General features: G+C 65.1%; 3 protein-coding genes across 3 annotated transcripts; 2 read left to right on the plus strand and 1 right to left on the minus strand.

Moving 5' to 3' along the window:
- Positions 1–73: 73 nt before the first annotated feature.
- Positions 74–1,126, plus strand: MNEG_9766 (hypothetical protein; the record flags this gene model as incomplete). The annotated part of the gene is made up of 1 exon (XM_014041760.1): positions 74–1,126. The coding sequence occupies one exon, from the start codon at positions 74–76 to the stop codon at positions 1,124–1,126; it is 1,053 nt and encodes a 350-aa protein (XP_013897214.1).
- A 1,590-nt stretch (positions 1,127–2,716) lies between these two features.
- On the plus strand, positions 2,717–5,280 carry MNEG_9767 (aquaporin, glycerol transport activity; the record flags this gene model as incomplete). The annotated part of the gene is made up of 7 exons (XM_014041761.1): positions 2,717–2,734; positions 3,061–3,205; positions 3,542–3,580; positions 3,765–3,865; positions 4,169–4,276; positions 4,682–4,928; positions 5,162–5,280. 7 exons carry the CDS (start codon positions 2,717–2,719, stop codon positions 5,278–5,280), a joined length of 777 nt encoding a protein of 258 aa, XP_013897215.1.
- Positions 5,281–7,403: 2,123 nt separating this feature from the next.
- Positions 7,404–10,415, minus strand: MNEG_9768 (Initiation-specific alpha-1,6-mannosyltransferase; the record flags this gene model as incomplete). The annotated part of the gene is made up of 8 exons (XM_014041762.1): positions 7,404–7,511; positions 7,823–8,072; positions 8,368–8,558; positions 8,793–8,921; positions 9,173–9,335; positions 9,541–9,678; positions 9,912–10,033; positions 10,344–10,415. The coding sequence occupies 8 exons, from the start codon at positions 10,413–10,415 to the stop codon at positions 7,404–7,406; spliced, it is 1,173 nt and encodes a 390-aa protein (XP_013897216.1).
- Positions 10,416–10,683: the final 268 nt, after the last annotated feature.

The following is a 10,683-nucleotide window of genomic DNA, read 5'->3' on the forward strand; positions in this document are numbered from 1 at the left end:
GCGCCGCGTCCGCGCGGGGCTGGCGGGCCCGCCCGACGGACGGCTGCTGCCCGTGCACCTGCTGCTCGCCGGCATGCGCGCGGTGCAGCGCGAGGGGCCGGCGCTGTTCTGCGGGCGCGACGGCGGCAGCGGCGGCGGCGGCGGCAGCGGAGGCGGCGCTTACAGCGGGGGCCGCTACAGGGGTCTCCTGGACCGGCTCGGACCCATGGAGCCGCGCGCCGCGGCCGGGGCGCGGCCGGGGGCGCCCGCGCTGTTCTGCCTGCTTGCGGCGCACGCGGAGCTGCAGCAGCTGCAGGAGCAGGGGCTACCGCGGCAGGGCGGCGCGCTCCCATCGGCGCAGCACCAGCGCCCGCAACAAGCACAGGCTATGCAGCATCAGCACCAGCTGCAACAGCAGAAGCAGCACCAGCTGCAGCAGCAGCGGCAGCAGCAAATCACATGGGAGCAGCACCGATCCGCTTTGTCCCATCAAGCGCGAGAGCAGGCGCAGCAGGCACAGCAGAAGCAGGTGCAGCAGCACCAGGTGCTGCAGCAGCAGCAGCAGCAGCAGCAGCAGCAGCAGCAGCAGCAGCAGCACCAGCAGCAGCGGCGGCAGATGCTGCAGCAAAACCAGCACGCAGAACTGGCCGTCGGTGGCAGTCCTGGTCCGCAACTGCCGCCTGGATCCTCCCACGAGCCCGCCAGGAGCCCGCTGCAGCGGGAGCAGGAGCAGCAGCTGCAGCAGCAGCAGCAGCAGCAGCAGCAGCAGCAGCAGAGTCCTCAGCAGACAGCCCAGCAGGCGTCTTCGAAGGCAAGCTCACCTCCGCAGGCGGCTCAATCGCAGGGGCACCCACCCATGCAGGTGGACCAGCGGCCAGGGCCACCGCAGCAGCCGCAGCAGCCGCAGCAGCAGCCGCAGCAGCAGCAGCAGCAGCAGCAGCAGCCGCACCTGCCTTCAGAGCCACAACAATGGACGGGCGGACAGCATCCGTTTGTGGCACCTGGCGAGCACCTGCAGGCTCACCACGAGCAGCAGCAGCTGCTGCAGCTCCAGGCGCTTGGCATATCCACTGCGGCGGCCGCCGCCGCTGCTCAGGCGCAGCCCTTCCTTGCGCTGCCGCCACAGGCACCCGCTGTCATCTCATGATCGCGCAGCCACGTCCTAACTGATATTTGACCCATGTTTGACCATGTCCTGACCTCTAACAGTGCAGGCAGGCGGCCGCCGCCGTGCGGCTGCCGCCCTCTGTGCGCATATTTTACCTCTCCGCAGGGAGGCACCGGCGCGTCCCTCGCCCCGTCCCTGCATGCAGCGCCCCCAAGCGCACCCCGCAGCTGACCGCGCCCAGCCCCGCGCGCCCAACACATGCGGGCGTGGTCTCGCGCTCGAGCACGCGCGGGCCGTTTTTGCCCCACCTGCGTTGGCCCATGCTGTATTGTCATTTCAATACTTGACACCTGCAAATCGTGTCGCTTGTTGTACGGGCCTGGAGGCCTTTCCCCTCCCGCCACCTGGTGGCGTGCGTTTTTAGGATCAGGCTGTCACTGCTCTGCCATGCACCGCCTTGAGGGGCGGTGAGGCTGCGTACGCACAACATGCACACGTGCACGCGCAGAAGTCACCAGCACCCCAGTGCACCGCCAACACTGCGGCGGGGTGCGATGACACTTTGCCGCCATTTTGCCTGCTGGGTCGGTGCTGGCGGGCTCTTGCTCCCTGTTTGAAAAGTTGCCCGCTCATGTCGTTTGCGGGGTGCACTCTGTCACTGGTACAGCCACGTTCACCGACTCGGACAACCGCCCTTGGAGCTGCAATCGCAGCGCCTGATGCGTGGCGATCGCGCGGCGGCATTGTTGGTTCGTCAATCGTTCTCTGCTGTCTCGCTCGCTGTGCTGGCACATGATGGTATCTGCCCCCCCATCAACAATGGGAGGTGTCCGCGCGTTAGCGCGCACCTGCCAGGTCGTGCAGTTTGCCCCCAGGCACCTGCGCTGAAATGGAGCAGGCTGCTTGCATGCCCGCTCAGTAGGCAGGGGATACCCACAGCCAGGCCATTTTGTAACTAACTTGAACCGGATCGTCGGGTACCGCAACATCGCAGATGCAACATGCAGGGCCAGCACATGTACTTGCGCAGACGGACCATTTGCAGTACAGTCGGGCGGTGGCAACCCACAATGCGCTTTATCATGCGCTTGGTCACGCACTATCAGAAGCGCTGCTCCATTGTTTTGCGATACCGCAAGGTAAAGTTGCAAAAGAAACCGTTCACACAAAAGGCTCAGCTGGCCGCATCTTGTGGTTGCTACCCAACTGGGTTGCACCGGTCCCTGGCCCTGTCACCATGGTGACATGTCGGACATGTCGGAAGGTGAGCGCGGTGCAAATCTTGGGCTGAACTGTCTGCCTGCCCAGGGTGCTATTTGACTGCTGCAACATAATTTTTCAGCACACTGATCCCCTTGTCTTGTGCACTCAGTTTGCGAGCGGCAAACCACCTCCGCCCGGCGCAACCAGACCGTGAGCAAAGATCCGGCATTCCTGCCCGGTTATGTGGTGTCACGAGCTGATCACACCATAATGAAGGCTAATGCGATGGTTTCAGGCGGCACTTCTCGTGCAGAGGTGCCCGCGCTGACGCCGTCGCCTCCCTCGCCCCATCCTCGTCACCTCATGCCGCGTCCACCAACGCCCATGCTTTATTCGTGCAGGGCTCAAGGCAGCGTCTAAATCATCATGGCAGGCCTGCTGAGGGTGCGCGCTGCGCTGCGCCGCGGCATATGCCGTCGCCTGTGCCGCCGAGTCCATGCGGCGTCCGCTCGCAGCACCCCCTGCAGCCAACTGCCGCCCACACGCGACCTACACGCACTGGCAGCCGGCACGAGCACCACGCGGCAACTGTCATAGCATATGTGGAGCGATCGCATCACTGATTTGCCGCATCTCGTGTCCCATGCCGAAATGCCACCCGCCACCTCCCCCATGCCTCGCAGCCCCGCAGCCGCTCCCCTCATGCTGCCCCCCGGCCCCACCCCACCGCATCCGCGCCGGCCCCGCCCTACTCCCCCTCTCCCCTGCAGTCGGAGGGGCGCAGCGGCGCCAAGTTCGCGGCAGCCATCTCTGCAGAGTTTTTCGGCGTCCTCTTCTTCGCGCTCATCGGCGCCGCCGCTTCCTACAAGAACTTCGCCATCGCAAACGGCCTTGCCCTGGCGGTCCTTGTCTATGGTGCGCCCAGGCCACCAGGGGACGCCGCGCACGTAACGCGCGTGCTGAGCGGCGCCGCCTTGGTCGCGATCCTGGCATGAGCCGCGCAACGTGGGCTTTGCAGGTCGTCCCTGCTCCCCAGGCCGCCCCGTCCTGGCACTGTGGTGCCCCGGCGCTGCGACCTGTGTGCGTCGAGGCAGTTGCACATCCGCGACGGCGTTTGCGAAAACACGCTTCCGCAGCATCCCTTCTCCTCGCGCATCATTGATGGCCGCTGCGTGCCGCAGTGAAGTGACCCCCCGCCGACACCGCTTCGCTCACACCCCTGCCCGCTTGCACTCCCTCCCCGCCACGCAGCGACCGCCAATGTTTCTGGCGGCCACCTCAACCCTGCAGGTGAGGCGCTCGTGCACCTTTGCCGCGTGTGCTGTCTGACTTGGCCCCGCATATCGAGCGACGCTGCTGCCCCCTGCACGAGCACCTTCGATCATAATTCACAGCCACAAACCTCCCATCCCCATTCCGCTGAATCGCTCATTGCCCTCCTGCGTTCACCTGCCCCCTCTTTGTCACCCGACAGTCACCGTGGCTGCCCTGGCCACCGGCCACGTGTCGGTTCTCCGCGGCCTGTCCTACATCGCCGCGCAGATTGGTGGCGCCATTGCCGCCTCCGCCCTGCACGTGCGTGGGCGTTCACGCCTCTGCGCTGGCGTACCCCTCACGCCCCACCCCGCTATTGCCGGCGCGCATCTCTTCTCCCTGCGTGCGCCTGTTGAAAAAGGCCTTGCGTGGAGCTCACCAGCACAACAAACAGCTTACCGCATACCCGCTGGCTCTGCCCGCTGCAGTTGTCCCCTTGCTGCCGGGCTCTGCGCCCCCTTTTGTTGCCAGAGACCATTGAGCAACGCGCCGCGCTGCCCCCACTCCGCCACGCTCAACGCACCTTCCTCCCCCCCTGCTCTACTCCCGAATCCTCTGCGGCAGCTCGCCCTCCTGCCCAAGGCCGCGGCCGTCGGCTGCTCGGGCCCCGGCGGCGGGGCCACCCTGGGGCAGGCCATCGTGTGGGAGCTGCTGCTCACCGCGGTGCTCGTGGTGAGGCCCCTGTCAACGGCTGACGGACGTGACCTGCGCTTTTAGCCGGCTCAGCCAGGCTGTCAGGCAGTGGCCCCGCTTGTGCAACATCGCGTGCTATTTCGCTGCTCGCATCGCCGCCCCGGGCGGTGCTTGCTAGCCCGCACGCGCTGCTGCCCCTGCCGCCTCTGCTGCCCCTGCTGCCCCTGCTGCGCTCTTGGCCGGCCCGTGAAGTGGGGCTGTGCGTGTTCTATCACTATTAAGGGACTGCCGCGCACTCCGTTGAAAACCCCACGTCGAGCAGCCTCCCCAAAATTCCTCCTGTTCTTTCAATCCTGCATCCCGCACAGCCCCACGTCTGTGCAAACCTTGCCTCAACTCAACCCCTGCCTCCACCCTATAATCTGCCACCCAAACCTTGCCCAGACTGTTGTATACGCCGTGGCGATCGGCGACAAGAACTTTGCGGGCCCCGCCGCCATCGGTATCACCCTCGCCGCCGCCGCCCTCACCGCGCTGCCCTACACCGGCGCCGCCCTCAACCCGGCGCGCACCCTGGGCCCGGCCATTGTGTTTGGCTGCGGCGCGGGCAGCGTCAGGACCACGCTGCTGTACGTGCTGGCGCAGCTCCTGGGAGGCCTTGCCGCGGGCGCGGCCAGCTGGCCCCTGTATGGTGGGTGGCGGCGTGGCCGTTTGTCTATATCACATCCGCAAGCCCGGGGTGCGACTGCATAAGGGGCTCTGATCTGGGAGTGATACTAGGCACACGGACAGGGCAGCCGAGCACATCATGTAGGGCGGCAAGAGGTCTGCACGCAAGTGCCTGTCCTCCGTACGCATCCAGGAACCCCTGCACGCTGCTGGCGTGCCGGCGCACGTAACATTCGCACCCCTTTTTGTTGGCAGGCATCGGTCCCCACTTTGGCAAGTGGGGCGAGGAGCTCAGGGCGGATGCTGAGGTGGCGTACGACGAGGCGAAGCAGGCGCTCAGGGGCACCTACGCGCGCCTGGAGGATCAGGCCTAGGCGACAGTGAGGATGTCATCTGACGTCACTGATGTCGTCAGATCTGGCATCTCAAGATGCCATGTGTGACATTATGGCGTAGCTCTGGTGTCAGGGAGGACGGTGTGGCCTGCGACTACCCGTTTGCTGCTGCCTCAGCACGCTTCCGTGTCACTGACGTCAAAAGTGCTCCCACAGGCGAACACAGCAATTACAGGGGAGGCGCTCCTTGGTGCATGAGAGGGTCCCTTGCAGGATTGCGTATGAGTACCTAGATCAAGCGAGCACCTTGTGCATGGTCTTGTACATTCGACAGACTTTTGAACAGCCCCAGAGTGCTTTTTTTAATTCAGATTTGCCTGTGTGAATAAGCCTTGCACAGGAAGCGCTCGGTCGGCGACGGCTGCCTTTTGCTGCTGCCGCTGCTCTGGGCGTAAAGTTTCTGTGGGGGTCTGATGTCTTCGATGCGAGCCGCCGCTCCATTGACAAGACAGACTGTTGTAAACAATGTATGCTCTGCACATACGCCCCCCCAGCAACGTATGCCCTGCACATACGCCCCCGCAGCACTCTAATAGCCTGGCCAGAGTGGGCTAGTAAATGCTGCAGATCCTGCATGAATCACGCACGTGCCCCATCCTCGCTGCCCCAGCTGGGCTCGTGCAGACCACACTGCTGCCAGTACTGGCAGTGCCCTGGCTGATGGCGGGCGCCTGGCTTGGCAGCAGTTGCAAGCGGTACAAGCCGCTTGGACCCCTGACGATTCCTCGGCCGCCGTTTAGGGTGCCCTTGCTTGTATTCTGCCGCAGACAAACAAAACAAACGCCATCATGACGAAAGACCTGTAGCAAACCTGCCATCTTCCGACCGAGAGCTGTCTGGTGTGCAGCTTAGGGCACGTTCATCCGCTGAGCGCTTCACATTAGCATGAAGCACTCTGGCCAGTGGCCTGTCCAGCGCCCAGCGATAGACAACGATTGATTCATCAAACACGCAAGCGCTGAACTGTGGCGCCCGATACGACACGCAAGCGCTGAACTGTGGGGCCCTGATACGAGGCAATTACAAAAGGGCGGCATGCATCGGCCGGCGGAGAGAGAAGGACACATACAGCTTGCAGTAAAGCATAGTGGATCGCATTCGGCGCGCACGCTTTGTACACGCAATTGACAGGCAAAAAGAGGCCCTGGGATGGCGGGCGTCGACTGGGCAAGCAGGAAAAGCAGGCCGGCCAGTCAAAACAGCCAAATCGTCCACACGCACACAGCAGCGGGACTCTGGGTCCGCGGCCGCATCAAGGGAGTGGGGCACGGGTCGCCAAGGGGAGTATGCAGGCCTGACCACTGCCGCGGCAAGGCGCGGCTGAGGCTTCGCCAGCATGCTGATTGAGTGCGCACGGCCTTGGAACAGCAGCGCGCAGCGCACACGCAGACGCCACATGCTGGGTCATTTGGAAGCTCATGTAGATGCATCGGCGCAGCAACCAGCGAGGGGTTGCGGCGGAAGCAATTCCAGATCCACTCGAGAGGCGCCTGCAGCCGCAAAGCCGGGGCAGGCTCGCCGCGTCGCTTTTGAAGTAAGGCGCGGCGTCTCAACGCACGCGCAGCAAATGCTTCTGGCATTTCTTGGGGGACAGCACAAAAAGAAAGGGTCTTGCGCCCTTTGGTCAACGCGGGGCATGCCGCGGTCATGAAGCATTCGGGAAGGAGGAACACGCCAACAGTTGGTGCAACTCAAGACCTCAGAAGGCAAAGCCTTGCCAACGCGGGGGCGCGCTCTGTCCAGCGCGGGCACCGCTGAGGACTTGTCTTCAATTCACAACACAACAGCACCGCGTGACGAGGCCGCGGCCTTGCCTGCAATGGGCATGCGATTTTCCGTACTTTCACGGCCTCGGTCAAACGTCCACACAAATTGAAGGTGTCGGAGTGCAGGCGGGCACTTTCATAACACAACCCCCCTCGACACCCCCCTCCTCCACCCTGTCTTCATCAAGCCAGCAGGGGCCTTCACCGCGAAAGGGGCGTCGCACTTGCTCACTGGGCTGCCAGCCTGCTGGCGGTTCCCAAAAGCCAGCAGATTCATGGGGGGGCCCTTGCGCCCGCCAGGGCTTGGCCCCCGCCCGGCGCCGCCGCAGCCGCAGCTCAGAAGCCCAGCACCTCGCGCTGCGCCCCACCGCCCGCGACGGCGCCCGACGCGCCCTCGCCCGGCCGCTTGCGCCACACACCGCGGAACATGTGCATGACGTACACCTGCGGGCGGGTGCACAGTTGCGGTGGCTTGTGGCCACAGCGGCGGCAGTCGGGTACCGCAAAAACACACAATTCGGGCGGATCCAAGCTGCTGGGGTGCTCGCAGTTTCTCCATGCCTACCGTGCAGCACACGCCTCGCTGCAGGGCTGCGATGCAGCTGTGCACGCTGAGTTGACTCTGGGCGCGACATGCACGCCCCGAACCGCCGCGGCAACCCGTCTGCGCCCGCCCGCTTCCGCCCAAGGGGACCGAGCCCTCCTCCTACGCCCGCCTCAGCCGACAAAGGCCGGCTTTGTCGCGCCGCCCTCACCTCGTCCAGGCGGGTCTCGTTGCTGAAAAAGTGCGCTGCGCAGCCAAACGTCTCGCCGGGCATGATCCTTGCGGTATCGCCCACCAGGCGGCCGCCGGGCTGGAGGCCCTCGTGATAGCCGATGCCCTGCGCGTGCGTCCAGCGCAGCACCGAGTCCGTCCAGACGTGGGGGCCGGTGCGGTGCAGGATGGACCAGTTGTCCTCCGCGCTGCGCAGCGTGGGGGACCTGGCCTCGGCCGCGACGCGCTCGCTGGCCAAGGTGGGGTGGGGTTGGGTTTGGGGATTGGGTGGGGAGCTTTTAGGGGTGGCGTAGAGGACTTGTGTGCGCGCAAGTGAATGCGTGCGTGCGTGCATGTGCGCCCGTGCATGTGTGTGTGTGAGAGAGCGTGCACGCCCGTGCGTATTTGTGTGCACACCTGGGCATGCGCATGTTGAAACCGCTCAACATGCGGCGTCGAGCGAGCTGCAGACGCAGTGCATGGGGATCGAGCGCCACCGCCGCGCCTGAGCGCGCTCCTCTCCTCGGCCCCGCCCCGGCAACCCACCTGATGAGCTGGGGCACGCCGCAGTACACCGGGTGCCGCGGCGCCGTGGCCAGCACCCACTGCTCAAACTGGACGCCGAAGCGGCCCTGGTCCAGGCCCCAGCCGGCGCCGCCGCTAGAGGGGTCGCGCCTGAAAATGTCCTCCACGCCGAAAAACACCTCGGCGTCGTGACCGTTCTCGCGGTTCCATTCCTGGTCAAAGAAAGAGGGTTGGACATGTCAATGCGCCACTCGGTCCATTGCAAAGGACGCTTCTTTCCTTGGAACTTGTCCAGCAAATGACTTTGGCAGACAAGCCAATCACAAATCCGCGAGCGTTTCTCCATCTTGAAGCCGTGCCATCAGACTCCGGGCCACAACGGGGATGCTGAGCTGCAGGCAATGACGCGGCGCCCGCGCGTTGTCGGCGTCGGCGTGCATGCGCACCTGCACGGGCCGTATGCACAGCGTGTCGGCGTCTGCGTAGATGCCGCCGTGGTTGCACATCACCGCGTAGCGCCAGAGGTCGCTGCGCTCCACCGGCGTCTTCAGCGACTGGTACAGCTGGGCTGCACCCTGCAGCGCGCAGCAAATGGGGCGTTGACGTACAGCGAGGCTTGACCTTTTGCTGAAAGGCATCAGCAATCCACGTTTTGCGGAACGCGAAGAGTCATCACAGTGAGGGGAGTGGCCACCGTCTGGTGGCGCCCGTGGTAAGCATAAGCGCCCACCCGTGCAGCGTGATGGAGACGACGCCTGCGCTTGCTCCCATTTGAGGGGTGCAGCTTGCTGCGCGGCAGCGCGCACGGAGCTTCCCCAGCCCCCACCTGCAGGTATGCTGTTAGGTAATCCTGCAGGTCCCTGTCGTCATACATGAGTATGGCATAGTCGGGGTTACTGCGCGCCCAGCTGGCCAGCGACAGCAGGTGGTGCCTGGCGAAGGTGCCCTTGTCTTTGAAGGTCATGTGGACCAGCAGGGGCAGGCCGTTCCTGGGGGTGGGGTGGGGTGGGGTGAGGTGGGGTGGGGCAAGGGCTATGTGAATGTGACTGTGTGTGTGTGTGTTTGTGTGTGTGTGTGTGTGTGTGTTTGTGTGTGTGTGTGTGTGTGTGTGTGTGTGTGCGTGTGCGCGCGCAAAGGTCTGCTATGACCTAGCCGATCACTGCATCCATCGCACCCTGCCACGACGCATCGCACCTGTCAGTGGGCACCATCTGGGTGGCCAAGAACGGTAGCGGGTCGGTCACCAGGTGTGCGCTGGCGTTGACCGCGTCCAGCAGGCCCACCAGCTGGTCAAAGTTTGCGGTGGCTCCCGGCCGCGGCAGCTGGTCCTCCCTGCACAAGCAAACACACGTATCCGATCGGCTGGCCATGAGGGTCGCGACTCGCGCTGAGTCTGCTAGAACGCGTGTGTTGCAAGCGGGGCCCTGCTTGCAATACGTGCGAGGCGGCCCGGCGGGCGCCTTGTCAGCCTTCCAGTACCATGCCCTCTTCCCCGCATCCACCCCCCAGCCCCCACCCTCAGCACAAAAGCTCCGCCCCCGCCCGCGTCCCCACCAGCCTCCCACCGGATCCCGAGCCATGACAGGATGTGGGGCAGCGCCGCCTCCTCCATGGCCTGCGTTGTGGGGTAGCGCTCTGCCATCCCGTTGGACAGCTTGCTGCACTTGTACCAGGTTGACTCGTACATCTGCGGCAGTTGGAGCCGCGGTTGAAGTGACAGTTATGGCGGATGAGAGGGGCAGTCCGCACGGCAGGGTTGAGAAGGACAGGGACAGGTTGGAGTTCAGCAGAGGGCCCGTCGCGTCGTGGGGGTGGGCACGACGGGGCGGCGTCGTGGGGCGGGGCGAGCGCCTGCGAGCGCCACGCCTGCAGACGCCAGCCGCCTCCATCATTGGCGCCCGCCGCTCGGCCGGCGCAGCGTCGCAGGCCGGCACGGCACGGCAGGCACGAGCGCGGGGCGCGTGCGCGCGTCCTTGCGCCCTGCGGGGACGCCTCACGTGTTTGAGGGTCTTGGTGGACTCGAGGTGCTCGTCCAGTGCCCGCCAGTAGCCCTTGTCGTCGGGGCTCATCGCCCCGACCGCATCAAACGCGCCCTTGACCTCCTGTGAGGGGGCGAAGGGCGCGTGGGTGAGGGCTGGGGGGCGCCACGGCGGAGGGTGCGTGCAGCGCGAGCCCCAGGACTGCGCACACACGCACACGCGGCGGCAGCCGGGAATCTGCGCCCACGTGCAGGCTCCAGAGGCGGACTCGCCTTCGCCCCTCTCGAAGCCCCGCCTGCCGTCTGCCTCGCGACGCCCCTGCCTCCCTCGATCCGTTGCCCCTGCCTGCAGGCGCAAC

This window comes from Monoraphidium neglectum (assembly GCF_000611645.1).
Source record: "Monoraphidium neglectum strain SAG 48.87 unplaced genomic scaffold scaffold02056, whole genome shotgun sequence".
Classification (NCBI taxonomy): domain Eukaryota; kingdom Viridiplantae; phylum Chlorophyta; class Chlorophyceae; order Sphaeropleales; family Selenastraceae; genus Monoraphidium; species Monoraphidium neglectum.